The 22,424-nt window shown below is 38.7% G+C and overlaps 1 protein-coding gene across 4 annotated transcripts in view; it reads left to right on the top strand.

Annotated features, from left to right (window-relative positions):
• ASH1L (ASH1 like histone lysine methyltransferase) overlaps positions 1–22,424 on the top strand; it is a 233,625-nt gene that overhangs the window by 167,530 nt on the left and 43,671 nt on the right. For all 4 annotated transcript variants that reach the window (XM_036272123.1, XM_036272122.1, XM_036272120.1 and 1 more), the window contains 5 exons: positions 10,069–10,142; positions 13,071–13,116; positions 13,233–13,341; positions 19,690–19,896; positions 20,018–20,164. In XM_036272123.1, coding sequence (XP_036128016.1) covers positions 10,069–10,142; positions 13,071–13,116; positions 13,233–13,341; positions 19,690–19,896; positions 20,018–20,164 — 583 coding nt within the window. The remainder of the gene's footprint in view (positions 1–10,068; positions 10,143–13,070; positions 13,117–13,232; positions 13,342–19,689; positions 19,897–20,017; positions 20,165–22,424) is intronic.

Genomic DNA, 22,424 nt, shown 5'->3' with positions numbered 1-22,424 from the left:
TGTAGCTATTCCAAGCTTTCCCTTATTCACTGTATTAGGTCATGGCTGGTCTTTTAAATTCTAGAACATACCAAGCTATTTCCCACCAGAAGATTATTATGCTTATTTTTCCCATTTCCGGAAAATCTCTTCTTAAAACCAAATGATTGGTTTCCTCTCATCTTTGAAGGATGAGCTTAAAAGTCCGTATCAGTTTAAATATAATTTCTTTTTTTTTTTTATCCTCACCCGAGGATATTTTTCCATTGTTTGTACAGATAGAGTGGGAGGGAGAGAGAGGAAGGGAGAGAGAGAGAGAAACATCGACGTGAAGGGACACATCGAGTAGCTGCCACCCGCACGACCAACCAGGGCCGGGGACAAACTGCAACCAAAGTACGTGCCCTTAGCGGGAACCGAACCCGGGTCTCTCCGGACCGCAGGCCGACACTCTAACCGCTGAGCCAAACTGGCCAGGGCTAAATATAATTTCTTTTAAATTGTTTTCATGGCCCTGGCCAGTTTGGTGCAGTTGGTTGGGTGTTCGTTCCATTCATCTAAAGGTTGCTGGTTTGAGTTCTAGTCAGGGCATATGCCCAGGTTATAGGCTCTATCCTCATTATGGAGTGTGAAGGTGGCAGCCAATTGATATCTTACTCTCACATCAATATTCCTTTCTCTCCTCCCTTCCTCTCTCTGTCTAAAAAGCAATTTAAAAATCTTTTTTTTTTATTGTTCTCACCCAAGGATATCTTTTCATTGACTTTTAGAGTGTAAGGGAGAAAAGGAAAGAGAGAGAGAGAGAAACATCAATTGGCTGCCTCCTGTACACCTCTTACTGAGGATCGAGCCCAGAACCCAGGCATGTGCCCTGGCCAGGAATCGAACTGGGACCTCTCAGTCCATGGGACGATACTCAGTCCACTGAGCCATACCAGCTGGGTGGTATGACTTTTTTAAAAGCTCTGGCAGCTATTGTAAAACTAAACTTACGCCTATCAAAGAGAAATTAATACATATGTCTATAAGAACGTTCATAGTTGCTTCATTCATAATTACTGTTAACTAGAGATAGCCTAGGTGTCCATCAATAGAAAGGATAAACAAACTCTGGTGTATTCATCCAGTGGATAAAAAGTGGTGGTGGATGGGTGGGTATTTCATAATTGATATACTTCCCCTTTAGGGAAAATAAAATAGATGAACTTCTCTCTGTTCTAGTAAATATGAGTAAAAACAGTGTTTTATTGAAATATTATATATCACATATAAAAACATAAGAATCTTCCCTGGCTGGTTTGGCTCAGCGGTTAGAGCGTCGGCCTGCAGTCCAGAGAGACCCGGGTTCAGTTCCCGCTAAGGGCATGTACCTCGGTTGCAGTTTGTCCCCGGCCCTGGTTGGTCATGCGGGTGGCAGCCACTTGATGTGTTCTTTTCACGTCGACGTTTCTCTCTCTCTCCCTCCCACTCTATCTGAACAAAAAATGGAAAAAAATGTCCTTGAGTGAAGATTAAAACAAAACAAAACATAAGAATCTGAAAGGTGGAGAGAAGGCAGACCAACTAGGGACCCTCAGGACTTAGGGACTTATAGTGATAAGTTCCCTGTGTTTTATTTATTTATTTTTTTAAATTGTTGACACTATTATTACAGTTGTTCCCCGTTTTTACCCCCTTTGCCCACCTCCACCCAGTTCCCGTCCCACCACCACTTCCTATGGCCTTCACTACACTGTTGTCTGTGTCCATGAGCTATGCATATATATTCTCTAACTAATCTCTTCACCTTCTTTGAAACTAAAAAAGGTAGCAACCTGGAAACATTTGGGTACAAACAGCAAGCAAGGAAAAGCCTACTTTCTACCCAAAGGACCAACCAGGAAAGGAGCTACCTATAAGATAAATCTTTTAAATAATATTGTCTGTACTGTAGCTGAACATCACAGAAAAAAAACTGTTACCCTATTTATACTCATCATCAAATGCTAAGTGGGTTTCCTCAACTTTCATACCTACCTGGCAGTAATAAGGTGTCTTGCTCCAAACTGACCTGATGTCAGAGGAGGTCAAGTGGAGAGTTGAGACTTTTGCCATCACGCAGTAGTAACGTGGCCTTTCCCATCATCCCCTGGAAATAACAAGAAGCCTCTCCCAAATCACCAACACTCAGGTTTCTATGGAGTGGAAAACTCCAACTCCTAATAACGAGACAGTTTTCTCCCTTCCCCTGCTTGAGCAGTTTTAGAAAAAGCCAGCCAAAATAGTTTTATAAAATCCAGGACATATATATATTTTTTTACATTTATCTTCAGACAGAGTGGGGAGAGAGAGAGAAACATTGATGTGAGAGAGACACATTAATTGGTTGCCAGCCACAGTACCCCAACTGGGGTTGGGGACTAACCACAACCGAGGTACGCACCCTTGGTTGCAATCGAACCCAGGACTCCTTGGTCTGAAGGCTTCAGCTGTAACCATGGAGCAAAACTGGCCAGAATTTTATAATGTAGACATGTCTAGGTTTGATTTGAAATTCATATTTCATCTCAAACTGAATTTAAAAGACAATTAATATATGCCAACACCAAAATGTTAGAATTATTTGATAATGATTTTAAACTAGTTATGATTTTTTTTAAAAACCCACTTCAACAAGTAATTAAGAACATGCTTAAAACATGTATAAACAGAGAAGCCTTGCCCTCACCAGTGTTTACTCAGTGGTTAGAGTATTGGCCTATGCACTGAAGGGCCATGGGTTTAATTCCTGGTCAAGGGCACTTACCTGGGTTGCAGGTAAGATCCTCAGGCCAGTCAAGATGTGTGCAAGAGGCAACCGGTTGATGTGTCTCTCTCACATTGATTTCTATCTCTCTGTCTCTATCTCTATCTCTTCCCGCCTCCACTCTCTAAATATCAGTGGAAAACAAGCAACCATGAGAGACAAATGACTTCTTACCTAAAGGGATAAAACAATTTCTCACCTGAGTCCGTGGAAGTGACACCATTTTTCAAGTGCTGAATGAAAAACTGTCAAACCAGAATCTTATACCCAGTGAAAATATCCTTCAGGAATTAAGAGGGAGTCAAAGCATTTGTAGACAATAGATAACTAAGAGTGTTAGATGCCAGCAGACTTAACTTATGGGTAAGGGAAGTTCTCTAAACAGAAAAGAAATGAAAAAAGGAACCTTAGGATATCGGGAAGGCAGGAAAGAATACAGTAAGCAAAAATATGGGTATATGTAATATTTTTTCCTTCTCTTGAATGAAGAAAAAAATTTTAACATTGCCATGTTTTTTACTAACTTGTTGAGGCATAATTCACACACATACCCTACAGTTCACCCATTTGAAGTGTACAATGGTTGCCCTGTTTGGATTGATTCAGTGGTTACAGCATCAGCCCTTGGACTAAAGGGTTGATTCCCAGGCAAGGGCACATACCCGGTTCCATCCCGAGCCCAAGTCAGGGTAAAGTGTACAATGGTTTTTGGTATATTAACATTAATTTTTTAACTTGTGGTAGAATATATGTAACCTAAAATTTGCATTTTGGCTATTTTTAAGTGTAAGGTTCGATGGCATTAAGTATATTCACTTTGTTGTGCAACTATAACTCCTATCCATCTGTAGAACTTTTTCATTATCCCAAACTGAAACTCTATACCCATTAAATAATAATTCCCCATTCCTCACTCTCCCCAGCCCCTGGTAACCACTGTTCTTGTTTCTGTCTCTGTGAATTTCACTATTTTGGGTACCTCATATACTGGAATCTTACAATATTTGTCCTTTTGTGTTTGCTTTATTTCTCTTAAGGTTCTTCCATGATGTAGTATGTATAAGAATTTCATTTCTTTTTAATGCTGAATAATATTTCTGTGTATGTGTGTGCTCATAAACATAACCCACATTTTGTTTATTCATTAATCATTGATGGACATTTCTGATTCCACCTTTTTACAGTTGTGAATAATGCTGCTATAAACATTAGTTTTCTATTCTCTGTTGAGGTCTCTGCTCAGTTTTTTTATGTATATTTTGAGAAGTGGAATTGCTGGATCACATGGTAAAACGTAAAGTATAGCATAGGGAATATAGTCAATAATATTGTAATAACTGTGTATGGTGCCAGATGAGTGTTGAAAATATTAAGATAACACTTTGTAGAGTATATGATTGTCTAACCACTATGCTGCACACTTGAAACTAATACAAAATAATATTGAATATAAAAGATAAGTCAAGCCCTGGCTGGTTTGGCTCAGTGATTAGAGCATTGGCCCAGGGATCAAAGAGTCACGGGTTCGATTCCAGCCAAGGGCACTATCTTTGTTGCAGTTTGTTCCTGGCCCCGGTTGGGTCATGCAGGAAGTAACCTATTGGTGTGTCTCTCTCACATCGATGTCTCTCTCCATCTCTCCTTCCTTCCCTCTCCCTTTCTCACTCTATCTGAAGATAAATGGAAAAATATCCTTAGGTAAGGATTAAAAAATAATAATAAATAAATAAATAAAAGATGAGTCAAATTCTGTTGTCTTCTGATTGTGAGTGTATCAAGAGTCTTTGGGAGAAAAAAATCCATTTTGCTTAAAATTGACATTTTTCTTTATATTTCTTCCCAAATTTTTTCTAAATGTTTTGTATTAAATTATAAACTAGACTGTAAAGAGAATTCATGCCATATTATTTTCAAATTTATTATGTCTTTGTTGTTGTTAATCTTCACCCAAGAATATTTTTCCATTAATTTTTTTTTTTTTTTTTTTAGAGTAGAAGGGAGAGAGGTAGAGAGAGAGAAACATTGATATGAGAGAGACATATTGATTGCTTGCCTCCCACACCAACCCAACCAGGGCCATGAAGCAAACCTGCAACCCAGGTACATGCCTTTCACTGGAATTGAACCTGAGACCCTTCAATCCTTAGGCCGATGCTGTAACCGCTAAACCAAATCCGCGAGGGCTATTAAGTCATTTATACTATGTTTAATTAGAATTTTTTGCTAGTTTTCTTTAAATCGACTTAGAGTTAAGAGTTATCTTTTATTTATTTATTAATTATTGATTGATTTTAGAGAGAGAGAAACATTGATCAGTTGCCTCCTGCATGTGCCCCGACTGGGAATCAAACCCAAAACCTGGATATGTGCCCTGACCAGGATTCAAGCATGCCACTTTTTGGTGTACAGGATGACACTCCAGCCAACTGAGACACACTGACCAGTCTAGGGTCATTGGTTGATTCTTGTATGTGCCCTGGCCAGGGCTCAGTCCCACAATCTTGGCATATCCAGATGATGCTCTAACCAACTCAGCTACCTGGCCAGGGCACTTTTACTAATTTTTAAAAAATCATTTGGTGTTACTTTCTTGATTTCATTCACAATGCTACCAAACTAACAGAACTGTCTACAAAATTCAGATATCCCACAAAGTGAGGGGCTAATGCTTGAGTTAGTAAGACTGTTTATGGAGCTATTGATTAAACAGAGCATGAGGGATATAGGGAGGAAGAGAGAGAGAGAGAGAGAGAGAGAGGGGGGGGGGGGGGGAGAGGGAGAGGGAGAGAGAGGGAGAAACATCGATGCAAGAGAGACACATAGACTGGTTGCCACCCACACGACCCCAACTGGGGCTGGGGACAAATTGCAACCAAGGTATGTGCCCTTAGCGGGAACTAAACCCAGGACTCTGGTCCACGGGTCAATGCTCTAACCACTGAGCAAAACCAGCCAGGGTCATTTATGGAGCTATTGAAATGGTGTAGAAGACATTCCTTTTCTTTTCCAGATTCTTCCATTAAAAGCAATGTGGCCACCACAGACTCTAAACTTATGATGCTAGATGGGATTTTAAATCATTTTGTGCAATTCATATTTAATAATGCTTAATTAACACCAACACTACATTTGAATTCTAAATGACATGTTTTGACTCCATACACAGGGGCCTATAAAGTGAATATGTTTTGAAGAACCTCCCTAAATCTCTTTCCTTCATCATAGGCAGTAACTGCACAGAGTCAGGTATAGAAAATATGGTGCAGTCATGTATAGAATAAGCCTTTCACCACCTGGCTTTGGGTGCTGTATTAGTCAAGGTTCTCCAGAGGATAAAAATCATATGTATATAATATGTACTATGTAATGTGTATATTTAATATATATTACATATATATACACAGAGAGAATTATTATGAGGAATTAACACACATGATTATGAAAGCTGAAAAATGCCAAGGTTTACAGTCAACAAACTGGAGACAGGAGAGCCAATGGTCTAAGTTCCAATATGAATGTTGGCTGGCTTAAGATCCAGGTAGGGCCAGAGAGAAAAAATGTTTTAGTTCAGTCAGGCAGGAGAACTTTCCATTTACTCGGTCTTTTTGTTTTTCAAGCATTCAACTAACTGGATGTAGCCCACCCTCACTGGGGAGAGCAAATCTGCTTTACTCAGTCTAGCAATACAAACTTTAATCTCATCCTGAAACACCTTCACATACACACTCAAAATGTTTTACCAAATATTTGGTAAACATACAAAATTAACAACCACAAGTAGTTAGTCCCTAGGGGCACACTAAAGTGAGTAGGAGGAATTCATGGCTGTGGCTATTTTGTTCATTGCTTGGGTCATTCATTCTAAGACTCTCACCTACTCCTCAACAACAACAACAAAAAACCATCTTCTTGTCCTGGCCGGTTTGGCTCAGGGGTTAGAGCGTCCGCCTGCGGTCCGGAGAGACCCGGGTTCGGTTCCCGCTAGGGGCATGTACCTCGGTTGCAGTTTGTCCCCGGCCCTGGTTGGTCGTGTGAGTGGCAGCCACTCGATGTGTCCCTTTCACATCGATGTTTCCCTCTCTCTCTCTTCCTCTCTCTCCCTCCCACTCTATCTGTACAAAAAATGGAAAAATCTCCTCGGGTGAGGATGAAAAAAAAAAAAAAACCATCTTCTTCAAATTGGCTTCCCTAAAATTGGCATAACAGTTCCAAATAGTTGGCTCATGTTTACTGTTTTGCCTTTTCCCTTTTTGTTTCCAGTGAACTGTTTTTTTATTATTATTGTTGTTATTATTTTAATCTTCACCTGAGGATATTTTTTCATTTTTATTTTTTTAGACAGAGTGGGAGGGACAGAGAGAGAATTGTCAGTGTGACAGAGACACATCAAATTGGTTGCCTCCCACACTACCTGGACCAGGGCCAGGGACCAAACTGCAACCGAGGAACATGCCCTTGACCGGAATCAAACATAAGACTCCTTGGTTCACAGGCTGACGCTCTAACCGCTGACCCAAACCAACCAGGACATGTTTTATTATTATTTTAAATTGTGGCTTTGTACATTCTTATTTTCTTTCCCAAAGAATTATAGATAGGAAGGTTGAAGGGGATCTCAGAAAATGGCTAGTGGGATTTTCCTGCTGTTCTATCCCCAGCTGTTCCTACGTAATTTATATGTAAGCATAGTGAGTTCAGCTCAGCTTGGTCAGATTTGAGGATTTTTTTTTTTCCTTATTGATTTTAGAGAGAGAGGAAGGGAGAGGGGGAGAGAGACAGATAGAAACATCGATGAGAAAAAACATCAGTTGGCTGCCTCCTGCATGCCCCCCACTGGGGATTGGGCCCACAACCTGGGCATGTACTCTAACCGGGAATCAAACCGGCGACCTCTTTGTGCATGGGTCGACACTCAACCACTGAGCCACACCAGCTGGGCGAGGATTTTTTTTTTTTTTTAGAGCCACAAATTTCAGATAAGAAATACTCAGATATCTAAAAGGAAATAAATTGATCACCAAAATGTGATTTCATAAATATGACAACTTTAATATTTAAAGCCAAGTTCCATCATGACATTACATGCCCTTGAAGTTGATGTTGTACATTATTTTTTTGTTTCCCTCTATTGGACTGAATGCAAAGTGCCTAACTTCTGTAGCACAGACAATATTCTATAGCAATTTTACTGAAGTAATTTGGTACAGTTCTTATTTAAACATATATAAATATATGCTGAACTATAAGAGATATTGGTTTTATTTTGTGCTATTGAAAGGTTGCATTTAGGTATTTTAGATCAAGAAATCTCAGAGGGTAAGGTTAGAAAAAATTTTAATATAACTATTAAGATATAGAAAAATTTTGCAAAACATCTTTATTGAAAATCAGCAAAGCACTCTTACCACACTTTAAAAAATATTTAAACTTATGATTTTAACTTACTATTAAACATTTTATATATTTTTAACTTTGAATAGTTGTTACTATATCATGGGTTTTTCTCTACTCAGTATAGGAAATTGATTTGGCACAAATGAATGGTAGATATGATTTTTAAATTTTCTCTCCATAGCCCTGGCTCTTTTGGTTCAGTGGTTAGAGTGTAAGCCCTCGGACTTAAGTGTCAAGAGTTCAATTCCCAGTCAAAGGCATATACCTGGGTTGCAGGTTTGATACCTGGCCCTGTGCAGGAGGCAACTAATTGATGTGCCTGCCTCACAATGATGTTTCTGTCTCTCTCTCTGTCTCACTCCCCCACCCCCTTTCACTCTCTCTAAAAAAAATCAATGGAAAAAATATCCTCTGGTGAGGATTAACAAAACAAAACAAAAAATTATTTCTATAAAGTTTTGTCATATTTTTGAGAAATTGCTTTTAAACCATAAACATGTATCATATGCCATTTTTTATATCTCCTCTCAATTGAGCAATAAAATATTCCTTTAGAAAAAATAGAAGGGTCATATAGAGTAAGGAAATTGAAGGGGCCTCATTAAGGTAAAAAGGAGGCTTTGAAATTGGCTTTAAAAAATAGTACTATTTTGCCCTGGACAGTGTCGTCCAGTGGTTAGAGCGTCAGCCCGAGCACCAAAGGTTCTTGGGTTTGATTCCCAGTCAGGGGCAGGTACCTGGGTTGCAGGTTTGATCCTTGGCCCAGGTGCTTGTGGAAAGCTCTCTCACATCTTTCTCTCTCTTTCCATCTCTCTCCCCACCCCACTTTTTCCTCTCTGAAAATCAATGGAAAAAATATCCTCCAGTGCAGATTAACAACAACAAAAATATATAGTAGTATTTTAATTTTTTAAAAGTTAGTAACACCATTGAGTTATTTAAATTCAGGGACTCCTGCCCTGGCCGGTTTGGCTCAGCGGTTGGAGCGTTGGCCTGCGGTCTGGAGAGACCTGGGTTCGGTTCCCGCTCCTGCTAAGGGCATGTACCTCGGTTGCAGTTTGTCCCTGGCCCTGATTGGGTCGTGTGGGTGGCGACCACTCGATGTGTCCCTTTTGCGTCGATGTTTCTCTCTCTCTCTCTCTCTCCCCCTCCCACTCTATCTGAACAAAATATCAAAAAGTGTCCTTGGGTGAGGATAAAAAAAAAAAATTTTTTTAATAAATAAATAAATAAATTCAGGGACTCCTCATTTTAAAAACTCTTATACTGCCCTGGCCAGTTTGACTCAGTGGTTAGAGTGTTGGCCTGCGGACCAGAGAGTCCAGGGTTCGGTTCCAGCTAAGGGCACGTAGCTCAGTTGCAGTTTGTCCCCCCACCCACCCTGGTTGGGGTCATGTGGGTGGCAACCAGTTGATGTGTCTCTCTCACATCGATGTTTCTTTCTCCCTCCCCGCTCTGTCCTGCTCTATCTGAAGATAAACACAAAAATGTCCTCTGGTGAGGATAAAAAAAATTTAAAAACTCATACTTTCCCTTTTTATAGTCAGCTTTACATTATGTATAATAATGAAGGAGAGTAGGTTACCAGATGCTCTAGTTAATAATTTTAATAATCAAATAATTCTTAATATTTTGTTTGCTTTATGATGTCCTGTGTATTTTTTATAGTAAATTTGCTATGTTACTTGTTTTATATAGACTACTGTTAAAATATGTCTTTAGCATATACTACTACATGGTGAAAAAAAAGTAGGTAAAATTAAAAACTAGTGATGGAAAAATCCATGAAGTTAAAAATTAGATTTTTATTTTTCTAGTCAGTGCATATTAGATTTTGTGGCTATTTGGCCCTTTGTATGAATAGATGTTAAAATTGATAGTATTTTTGTTTGTTGTTGTTGTTGTTTCAGGAAAGTATCTAAGGCAAAAGAGAATTGACTTCCAGCTTCCCTATGACATCCTTTGGCAATGGAAACATAATCAGGTACAATGAGCCTATCTTACCAGGTTTCATTCTTAAGTGGTAAGGCGTGGCAGGGAGAGAATGCAAGTTTTTTTCTCTGCCTCCTTGTTACACTCATTTTAGGAAATATAAAGTGTCCCTGTGAAGGTTAGTGACTAAAAAAGTGAATTTGCATCCATATTTAATGTGACCTATTTGCCTTTACTCATAATTCAAAATAGCAGTAAGTTCCTACTTTCCTGAGCAACCTTCTATTATTATTGTGGACTTTTATTTTGGTAGCATAGATTCTGTTCTGTAAGAATCCTGTTTGATGCAGGTCTCCAGGGAATTTAGATGTACTGCCAGCAGCACTAAGACATTTCAGGCTTTATTTTTCTTGGCTCCTTCCCATCAGTTTGGAATTTATTTTTCATACACAAAAGAAATTCTTCTACCAAAGGAAACAGAGGAAATGTTTAACACTCTTGTACTTTTGAAAGATTTCTAAATATATTGGGAACTAAAACTAGGAAGGTACTATTCTCTCTCTTGCTTCCCTAATTGAAAAGTTTCCCTCAATAATTTTTTTGAATTTTTTTTATTGATTGATTTGAGAGAGAAAAAAAGAAAGAAACATCGATTTATTGTTCCACTTGTTTATGCATTCACTGTTTGATACTTGAATGTGCCCTGACTGGGGATCAAACCCTGTAACCTTGGCATATTGGGACGACGCTCTAACCAAATAAGCTACCTGACCAGGGCAATCCCCAGTAATTTATCTATTAAGCTATAGTCCCAGACCACATAGGGAGAACAACCTTGGGAAATAAAAGTAATCATGCAAATGAGGTAAATATGCTCTTGAGTTTTGATAAAATTCCACCGAAGTTTAATTTTGCAAACCCAAAAGCAATGGACATTTCCCTCTGCATTCTCTTCTCTGGTGACCGTTCTTGAATTATGAGAAGATCATTATGTTAGATATTTGTTAGATATTAGAGTTTATAACATTGAAGGAGAGACAGTGTTTTGACTATACCCACTGAAAAATGATGGTGGGATTAATCATATAGATTAATACACTCTAGCTTAGACCAAGTTTTTGTGTGCTATCCTCTATGGTAAAAATAATAACCAGCTGACTGCCTCTATTCTAATACATTTTTTCTGATGCATTCTTTTTTGACAGGGTCATTTAAAAAATATTGTATTCAGGTACTGACATATTGACATATAACATTATATTTTTCAGGTGTATAACATAATGATTCAACATTGTATATATTGTGAAATGATCACCACAATAAGTCACTATCCCTCACCATCGTTATATTTTTTCTTGTGATGAGTGCTGATGCATTCTTTTATTTAAAATACGTTTTTATTGATTATTTTAGAGAGGAAGGGAGAGAAAGATAGAAACATCAATGTGAGAGAGAAACATCATTTGGCTGCCTCTTGCATGCCCCCTACTGGGGATTGAGCCCACAACCCAGGCATATGCCCTGACTGGGAGTTGAACCAGGACATCTAAGTCCATGGGACAACGCTCAATCCACTGAGCTTACTGGCCAGGCAAAGCATACTTGATTACAATGTGAGAGCTTCATTTTCCTGCTTGCTCTATCCTCTTTATTCACTAAATTAATTGCCTTAATTAAAAGGTGAAATGTGGTCCTGGCCAGTTTGCCTCAGCTGTTAGAGCATTGGCCAGTGGACCAATGAGTCACAGGTTCAGTTCTGGTCAAGGGCATGTACCTTGGTTGCAATTCGTCCCCAGCCCTGGTTGGGGTTGTGCAGGAGGCAACCAATCCATGTGTCTCTCTCACATTGATATTTCTCTCTCTCACACACACACACTCTCTTTTCTCCCTCTCTCCCTCCTTCCCACTCTATCTGAAGATTAATAGAAAAATATCCTTGAGTGAGGATTTAAAAATACGTATATATAAAATGTGAAATGTGGGCCCTGGCTGGGTAGCTCAGTTGGTAAGAGTGTTGTCCTGACACACCAAGGATGCAGGTTTTATCCCCAGTCAGGATACATACAAGAATCAGCCAGTGAATGCATGAATAAGTTTAACAACAAATCGATGTTTCTCTCTCTCTCTCTCTCTCTCTCTCTCTCTCTCTCTCTCTCTCTCCTCTCCTTCCTCTCTCTCTTCCCCCTCTAAAAATCAATCAATCAATAAATAAAATTTTAAGTGAAATGTGTCTTCCTATAATACTCACCCTGAAAAAGCCAGGATACTCTTTTTTTTTTTTTAATTTCATATACCTATCCAGATCATATACACAATTCCTTGGCAAGTTTTTCTCTTTTTTATTGAGGCAAATATAATCTTAATTTATTCAAATAAATAACTTTGACCTACAGTGTGTGATCTTTTTTTTTTTTATCTTCATCTGAGGACATTTTTCGATTTTTGTTCAGATAGAGTAGGAGGGAGGGAGAGGAAGAGAGAGAGAGAGAGAGAAATATCGACGTGAAAGGGACACATCGAGTGGCTGCTTCCCGCATGACCCCAACCGGGGCCTGGGACAAACTGCAACCCAAGTACATGCCCTTAGTGGGAACTGAACCCGGGTCTCTCTGGACCGCGGGCCGACACTCTAACCACTGAGCCAAACCGGCCAGGGCCAATGTGTGGTTTTCATTTAAGTCTATCCAACAATATGCTAAAGAAACATGTCATTCAAAATGTACTTTCTTTTAACCATTTCCTATTTATATTTCTTCTGTTGAACCTAGTTCTCTCACCCTGATGTAATGAGTCACCTTTTATTTCGGGATAAAAAGTAATCACACCAAGAGTTTCTCTTAAATGTATCCAGCCCAGAAAGTCTTGTAAATATTTCCATATGGGCAGAGCACATGGATAATTTCCTGTATTTTTAGTGATTAATGCTGCTATCTGGCATTTGAAGTTCAATGCTATATCAAGATTTTTTTTTTTCTTCTAGCTATACAAAAAGCCAGATGTCCCACTATATAAAAAAATCCGTTCAAGTGAGTAACTTGGGAGCTATTTTTTCTGCCTCCGTACCATCAGTGTTCCTCTTAGTCTGGCACTTAAAAGATTATCCTGTATGTTCACAAACTATTCTTTACTGTCTTATTTCAAGATGTCTACGTTGATGTCAAACCCCTTTCTGGTTACGAGGCTACCACCTGTAACTGTAAGAAGCCAGATGATGACACCAGGAAGGGCTGTGTGGATGACTGTCTCAATAGGTACTGTACTAAACAGATTCCTCTAAAAGTATAGGCTTTAAGATCTGTAAGAGACTTCAGTTGGAGGGGAAAGCTAAATATGCTCTTTGATATTTTTCCTTAAGAAGTTGCACAAAGTTATGTAAAACAAAATTCATGAGCTGTTCTAGTCTGCTTGGGCTGCTATAACAAAATACCATAGACTGGGTAGCTTAAACAACAGAAATTTATTTCCCACAGTTTAGGAGGCAATGAAGTCCAGGGTCAAGATGCTAGTAGATTCAGTGTCTGGTGAGGATCCACTTACTGGCTTATAGACAACTGCCTTCTCCCTGAGTGCTTATATGACCTTTCCTCTGCATGATCGTGGAAAATGAGTGCCTCTTACAGGGGCATTAATGCCATCACAAGGTTTGCACCCTCATGACCTAATATAAACCTATTTTCCTCCCAAAGACACTGTTTCCAGATACCATCATATTGGGGCTAGGGCTTCAAATATGAATTTTGGGAGCACAAATATTTGGCTCAGACACGGGATGAATACAGTAACAGAAAAAGAATGAGATTTAGAGCCTTACTTACCCAGGTTTAAATTATTTTATTATTTATGACACCTGAGGAAAGTTACCCCTCTAATAACAATACCTTGTTATGGGGAGTTTCTGAGGATTGTATGAGATAATGTTCATAAAGTATTAAGCACAGTTCTAGAAACCTTTCTAAATCTCAATATATGGTAGCCATAATCAGGGAGTAAAGTAGGATGATGGCAGTGAGAGATAAGAGGGGTATGGTATATTTGGTGGAGAGAGTGGGTTAATAAACCATTAACATATAGCAGATACACATGAGAATTGAGCAATGATACCAATGAGAGATGGCAATGCTGTTGTCAGATAGAAAGTATGGAATCTAACTGGTTTGGAGATAAAACTTATGATTTTCATTTTGGACCATTGGGTTTAAAATGACAATGAGATTTAAAAATGGAAATGTCTGATTGAGACGAAGCGAAAATCAAGTTTGTTGGTTTTAGTAACATAAGCAGATTTGTAGCAAAAAATAAATATTAAAATACACATCAATACTTTCTGTTCAGTATGGTTTTCCTGAGCAAAGGCAACTGCTTTTCTGGTCTGTAGTCAGCTGTTCTCATGGCTGGGGGAATCAGTGTTTCAGTACCTCCTGCTTCAACATGCCAGTTGCGAAATGGTACCCTATCTATATCACTATAAATTTATATCTTGCATTGTACCTGCATACAGTGTTACATAGTAATAGCTGGTGGTATAAATAGTCTGTTTTTTGCACTTATTTTTTCACACACAAATGTTCTATATATACATTTTTATGTATCAGTATGGTCTACAAGTTCATCATTTTTAGGAGTTTTATTTTCTTCCATAAAATTGGTATGCCATAGTTTGCAATTTTCCTGTTGTTCTTCATTCAAGGTATTTCCAATGTTTTGTTATTTAAAATGGCCCTACTGTGAAATTCTTTGTGTAGATTTCTTTTTTCAACTCTTAAAGTACATTCTCAGAATAATTACCTGTAAGAACTATATGAACATTTATATAATTCTTACTATACATACTATTTTTTATTTTTCAAAGCACCACCAATGAATAAATCAATACACTTTTTTTCCCTATAGTTCCAGCTTATTTAACTACTCACATCTAACTTGATTTTTGGTGCTTTAGTATTTCACTGGTTTAATATTTGGGAGTGTTGTATGTCCTTAAACATTGTTAAATGCACATTTCTTTAGATGCTGATGTTACTGTGGGGTTTTTTTTTTGTTTTTTATTTACTGTGGGTTATTGTTTTTGTTTGTTTTTTTACTCCTCACCCATGGGTATGTTTTCATTGATTTTTTTTTTAGAAAGAGGGAAAGGGGCCCTGGCCAGTTTGGCTCAGCGGTTAGAGCATCGGCCTGCGGTTTGGAGAGACCCGAGTTCGGTTTCCTCTAAGGGCATGTTCCTCGGTTGCAGTTTGTCCCCAGCCCTGGTTGGGTTGTGCTGGTGGCAGCCACTTGATGTGTCCCTTTCACGTCGATGTTTCTCTCTCTCTTTCTCTTCCTCCCTCTCCCTCCCACTGAATCTGAACAAAAAATGGAAAAATGTCCTCAGGTGAGGATAAAAAAAAAGAAAGAGGGAAAGGGAGAAAGAGAGAGAGAAACATCGATCATTGCCTCCCATACGCACCCTGAATTGAACCCAAAACCTTTTGGGTGTACAGGACAATGTTCCAACTAAGCCACCGGCCAGGGCTACTGTGGTTTTTTCATGCAATATTTTATTGTCTATGAAATTACCCTAGTATAGCTGCGGTTTCATTGGTTAGTTCCTATCTTTCTCAAATAGACCAGTGAGGTAGGTAATAGTTTTTTTGTTTTTGTTTTTAAATATGTTTTTATTGATTTCTTTTGAGAGAGAAAGGGAGAGAGAGACAGAAACACTGATGTGAGAGATACATCAATTCGCTGCCTCCTGCACGCCCCCTACTGGGGAATGAGCCTGAAACCCAGGCATGTGCCCTGTCAGGGAATCAAATTGGGACCTCTCAGTCCATGGGACTGACACTCAATTTACTGAGCCACACTGGCCAGGCAGTAGTTTTAAATTTTATAGATGAAGGAACCTAGAATTTGGATAGTAAATTGTTCCACATTACACAATACTGAAGTGACAGAGATAGAATTTGAACCCACATTTGTGTGAAAAGAAAGCCATGTTTTTTTCACTATACCACACTGCTTATTGAATAACTAATCTTTTAATCACTTAAAAATTGGAATTTGTATATGCATAACCAATGGACACAAACAACAATTCACTGAAGGCAGGACTAGGAGGGGAGGAGGATGTCAATGGGAGGAAAAAAGGTGGGACATCTGTAATACTTTCAACAATAAAGATTGTAAAAAAATTATTTTGAAATTTAGATATTAACCTTTACATAATTACATTGGTTGTCTTATATCATTTTTGTTAGTGTGTGTGTCATAGTTATTCTCATTGTGTTGCCTTTCTTCAAAAAAATACCCCCAAGTAAGAAAAAACAAACAGCTCTGGCTGGTTTGTCTCAGCAGTTAGAGCTTCGGCCTGCAGACCAAAAGGGTCATGTGTTTGATTCTGGTCAAGGACATGTACCTGGGTTGCAGGTTCGATCCCCAGCCCTGGTTAGGGTCATGCAGGAGGCAACCAATCAATGGGTCTTTCTCACATCAATATTTCTCCCTCCCTCCCTTCCACTCTGTCTAAAAATCAATAAAACAATATCCTTGGGTGAGGATTAACAAAAAAGACAAAGAAAAAGCAAATACTCAGATACAATGCTGCCAACTTTATATAATGAGAATATAATCACTACATAGTTATGCATCTAATGAATGATGTGATAATGAATGTGATAAATGCAAAAATACCTAAGAAAAAATAAAATGTGTTACTCGGTAGATGTTTTCTTAAATATATACAGCATGTACAGAGCCGACTCTCTCAGTTCAATACAAGGATAGACAGTGTGTATAACAAAACCAAATACTTAGGGAAAGATAAAAGTACATTCTCTGATGAGACATATAATGCCACTTGCACTGATTATTTTGAGATAACAAGCCCTAAACTTAACATCAGGGTCCCTGTCTAACTTCCTATTAGATCCTGTTTGTGCTCCTTTGTTGATAGCAGTTCATTTTTACTTGCTCACCAATAAGAATCTATAGAAGCTTTCATATTTCGCTCCAGAAAAGACCTAGGTTCTCAAATTCTTGGTCCCAAAAGGTAAGGATCATCCTCCACCCTGGTAACCTGGCACAGTTCATGGTAGGAATATTCATTTTGTTTAAGTAAAAACTTGCCACCGCCCTGGCTGGTTTGGCTCAGCGGTTAGGGCGTTGGCCTGCAGTACAGAGACCCAGGTTCGGTTCCTGCTAAGGGCACATGCCTCGGTTGTAGTTTGTCCCCGGCCCTGGTTGGGTAGTGTGGGAGGCAGCCACTCGATGTTTCTCTCTTCCTGTTTCTCTCTCCCACTCTATCTGAACAAAAAATGGAAAAATGTCCTTGGGTTAAAAAAAAAAAAAAACTTACCACCACTAACAAGGAATGGTCTGACCTCCATATTTAATTATGTCAGTCACAGCAGTACATTTTCTAATGACTATTTAACCTTAAATCTCACCATGAGAGGGAAAGAGATTCCGGTCTAGATCTATATTTAGAAGGGACAGATACTTTAGTTTTTAAGGACATTATCTGGCTAAAGTTAATGACAATTTATATTGCTAAATCAAAGTCTTCATATCTTAGTTTGCAGCATCTACTTTCAGATTTTGGTAAATTTATAGTTTTGTTTTTCATATACAATGTATAAAAATATGTTTCAATTTTTATATAATTAAAGGGCTTATCTTGGTTATTTATCAAAACATATGGAATATATTTCAGTGCCTTCAACTCTAGAAACCAGAAATTTTTAGCAACCTCTGAATGATTGTTCTTTGGCAGAAATTTTTAAAAATTGAAGTCTCTTTCCTATCAGCATTCTGCTGTACTTATATTTTAGTTATTTTATCCACCTAAATTGTATTGTTGTGTGTGTTATGTAGTATAATGAAAATATAAGTATGGGATATTATGAATAGGCGGTTATAATTGAAACCATGAAAATAAATGAGCCTTCTATAGGAAAGACAAACAAGGAACGTGTTATGGAAGGAACACAGGAAAAAAGGCTTCCTGTATAAGTAAAAAGACAAAAGTTGTTATTGGAGGAGAGGGGGGAAATCCATTATCATAAAAGATCAAGAAAGCCCACATAAAGGGCATTTTTCAGGAGAGGTGTTCAACAGTATTCTTGCAGCAAAGAAGCCAGCAAAAGAAAGAATAAAGGTGGTAAATTTAACAGCAAGCCAGTGTCTTTTTCACAAGTTAAGCTGATTGTCTTAAATTGAAGAATAATCCAGTGGGTAATTTCTCTGCTCACTGCTCATTTGTGTGATTTGACACTGTACTGTTTGCCCTTTAGATAAGGGTAATATTTTTTTTTTTTATCCTCACCCGAGGCTATTTTTCCATTTTTTGTACAGATAGAGTGGGAGGGAGAGAGAGAGAGAAACATCGACGTGAAGGGACACATCGAGTGGCTGCCACCCGCACGACCAACCAGGGCCAGGGACAAACTGCAACCGAGGTACGTGCCCTTAGCGGGAACCGTACCCGGGTCTCTCTGTACCGCAGGCCGACGCTCTAACCGCTGAGCCAAACCGGCCAGGGCAATATTTATTTTTTTATTTATTTTTATACTCACCAAAGGACATTTTTGCGTTTATCTTCAGATAGAGCAGGAGGGAGAGAGGGAAGAGGAGAGAGAGTGAATCATCAATGTGAGAGACACACATCGACTAGTTGCCACCCGCACAACCAGAATCGGGGCTGGAAACAAACTGCAACCGAGGTACATGCCCTTAGCGGGAACCAAACCCAGGTCTCTAGTCCGCCAAATGACGCTCTAACCACTGAGCAAACTGGCTAGGGCAAGGGTAATATTTTTTTTGAAGAATAAATCAAATAACTCTGAAAGTACTTTAACTTGTAAAGTGTTCAATACGTTTTTTACAAGATCTGTAAGTTATGATTATAAACATAATATTATATTTTGATTTACCATTATATTCTTGGTCCTCTCCTGTTCATGCTAAATAGCTGTACTAAGGTTCCAAATTATAAAACAACACTAAATGGCTTCTACTAAAGATCTAGAAATTTAAAAAGGAAAGCAGTGAGAAGACATATATATAACAACTTTCATCTACTGCGTTCAGAATTTTTTACTTGTTTATTCACTCCAGATTATAGGTTTAGCTAGTTATATAGACCTCAAATGTTTTTTCCAATATGGAAATGTCATTTACACTAATGAAATATGAATTCCTATTTTTAAAAAATAATGTAAATATACTGATCTTTACACTTAAAAATGGTTATGATGGTAAATTTTGTGTGTATTTTACCACAATTTTTTTTAAATCTGAAAATGGCTACTTCTATAAGCATGCAGTATAATCATGAAACTATTAATTTATCTGTGAGTTGCAGTTAATTTATTTTTAGCACAGAGCTGAAAAAGATAACTCTTACCCAGGATACTAAGTGGACAATTAGCTTAATAATTTACAAGGAGCATTTGGTGTTTGCATCTTGACTGGAAATTTTGTATTGTTAATTTTTGAAGTTATATATTATTACCTTGTTAAAATAATTTTATGTATTCATATTAAGAATTCCTATAAAACCTAAAATGGGTATTTGGAGGCATATATAATGTTAATTGACATACAATTTTTACTTTTCTTTCTAGAATGATCTTTGCTGAGTGTTCCCCCAACACTTGCCCCTGTGGTGAGCAGTGCTGTAACCAGAGGATACAGAGGCATGAGTGGGTGCAATGTCTGGAGCGATTTCGAGCTGAGGAAAAAGGCTGGGGAATCAGAACCAAAGAACCCCTAAAAGCTGGGCAGTTCATCATTGAATACTTAGGGGAGGTTGTCAGTGAACAGGAGTTCAGGTAATTGATGATACTCAGTAAAATCATAAAGTTACCAGGTTAGGATTGAAAAGGGAAGACTTGAAATTTACTTGAAATTTAATCATTAAGTGCTTTCAGTCATCTTTCTCTTCCTTTTCAGGAACAGGATGATTGAGCAATATCATAATCACAGTGACCACTATTGTCTGAACCTGGATAGTGGGATGGTGATTGACAGTTATCGCATGGGAAATGAGGCTCGATTCATCAACCACAGCTGTGACCCAAACTGCGAAATGCAGAAATGGTAAGGAAGCTGGGAAACGTGAAACCAAGAATCCCACAGAGCAGAAGGCATTGAGTGCATCCAGAGATTGATCTTTCCACAATGTCAGTCAGCTTGCACAAAGCAGCTCAGGCATTTCCCTATTATACCAGATCCTCCAAGCAGGGAATAAGCTTCTGCTATTTCTTCACTTCATCTTAACTATTTATGCCCAGAAAATTTTATATAAATATAAATATATATAAATGTATATTTATATATATAATATCTAGTATTTATTGACTGCTTACTATGTCCTAGATACTGTGTTACATGATTTTTCTCCTATCAGTTCATTTAGCATATGCCCACTAGATTTCTCACCATAAGATATAAAAACAGGTGAAATAGAATCCAAATGAGAAGGAAAAAAATTACATGTAAAAAACAATAAAGAAGATTGGAGAGGATTCTAGGAGGATGGTGGCATAGGAAGCACCAGAAATCTATCTCCTCTTAGACAATTACACTAGCAGAATCTGTCTGATGTAATGAAATCTGATGTAATGATTTTGGGATTCTTGAGTAGGTTGAAGGCTTACATCTTCCAGGGGAAGGCTTAAATGGTAAATCACAGAGTTTGTTTCAGTCAGTTTGCACTCTTAAAACTATAGCAGCTACCCATCATCCACCCCCAGCCATATGGCAGGCAGCTGTACAAGCATTCCTGGAGCAGCTTGCACACAGCTTGCAGAAGCTTGGGTGGGTGAAAAGGATACTATCTTCTAAATATTGGGGATCTGTCCTCTGATTGTTGATTGCTACTTCTGATCACAGGTGCAAAAGAGGCAGGCAGCCATTGTTGTGCCTGCCACCACACCATTGTTACAAACCTCTGTCCCTCAGCTGAAGTGACTTTCAGGAAATTTAAAGGGCCAGTGCCCTCTCCTGCCCCACCCCACCCCCTTTTTTAAAAAACCTCACCCAAGGATATTTTTTCATTTATCTTCAGATAAAGTGTAAGGGAGGGGTGGGTAGCAAAACAGAAACATCAATGTGAAAGAGACACATCGATTGGTTGCCTCGCATACGACCCCAACCAGGGCTGGGGACTGAACCAAAACCAAGGTATGTGCCCTTGACTGGAATCAAACCTGCGACTCTTTGGTATTTGGTGTTGGTCTGTGGGCCAACACTCTAACTGCTGAGCCAAACTGGCCAGGGCTCTTCCCCCTTTCATTTTTTGCTTTTTTTTTCTGTTTTGGGAGCTAGACATTGAAGACTAGGACATTTAAAAAACTGCATGGCCCAGTCAGTGTGATTCAGTGGATTGAGCATGGTCCCATGGACTAAGAGGTCCTGGTTCAATTCCCGGTCAGGGCACATGCCCAGGTTGTGGGCTCAATCCCCAGTAGGGGCTTGCAGAAGGCAGCTAATTGATGTTTCTGTCTCGCATCGATTTCTATCTCTCCCTTCCTCTCGCTCTAAAAAAATCAATGAAAACATTTTTTTAAAATGTATGGAGGAAATGCAAACTGAATGCACATATCCAAGGAAAGTTTCAAAAAAGATATAAGAAGTCACTGAGTTTATACCTCAGTCTGATCCTTGGCACAGAGAAGAATAGCAAACTCAGAGAAGTGAAAGAATCTGATTTCTAGAGTTACCACATAATTAGATTAAAATGTTCAGTGTTGAACTTAAAATTAAAAGGAATACAAAGAAATAGGAAACTATGGCCCATTCAAAGGAAAAATAATAACTCAACAGAATCTATCCCTAAAAAAAACTTAATGACAGCCCTGGCCCGTTTGGCTCAGCAGTTAGAGCATCAGCCAGCGGACCAAAGAGTCATGGGTTCAAGGGCATGTACTTCAGTTACGGTTCATCCCCCCCCCCAGTTGGAGCTGTGTGGGTGGCAACCACTCGATGTCTCTCTCACGTCGATGTTTCTCCCTCTTCCTTCCTCTCTCCCTCCTGCTCTATCTGAAGATAAATGCAAAAATGTCCTCGGGTTAAGATAAATTATAAAATTGAAGAAAAAGGAAAAAAAAGATGTGTAGAAAGAAATTGTGAAAACAGCCCGGCTGGTGTGACTCAGTGGTTGAGCATCAACCCATGTACCAAGAGGTCGCCGGTTTGATTCCTGGCCAGGGCACGGCACATGCCCGGGTTGTGGGCCAAATCCCCAGTAGGAGGCATGCAGGAGATGGCCAGTCGATGTGCTCTCTCATCAATGTTTCTGTCTCTCTTCTTCTCTTTAAAATAAAGAAAAAAACTTTTTTTTAATAATAATAAAAAA

This window comes from Molossus molossus, unplaced genomic scaffold (assembly GCF_014108415.1).
Source record: "Molossus molossus isolate mMolMol1 unplaced genomic scaffold, mMolMol1.p scaffold_m16_p_20, whole genome shotgun sequence".
NCBI classification, from domain to species: Eukaryota; Metazoa; Chordata; class Mammalia; order Chiroptera; family Molossidae; genus Molossus; species Molossus molossus.
Note: the sequence above shows the minus strand (reverse complement) of the source record. Positions and strands in the feature narration are given on the sequence as shown.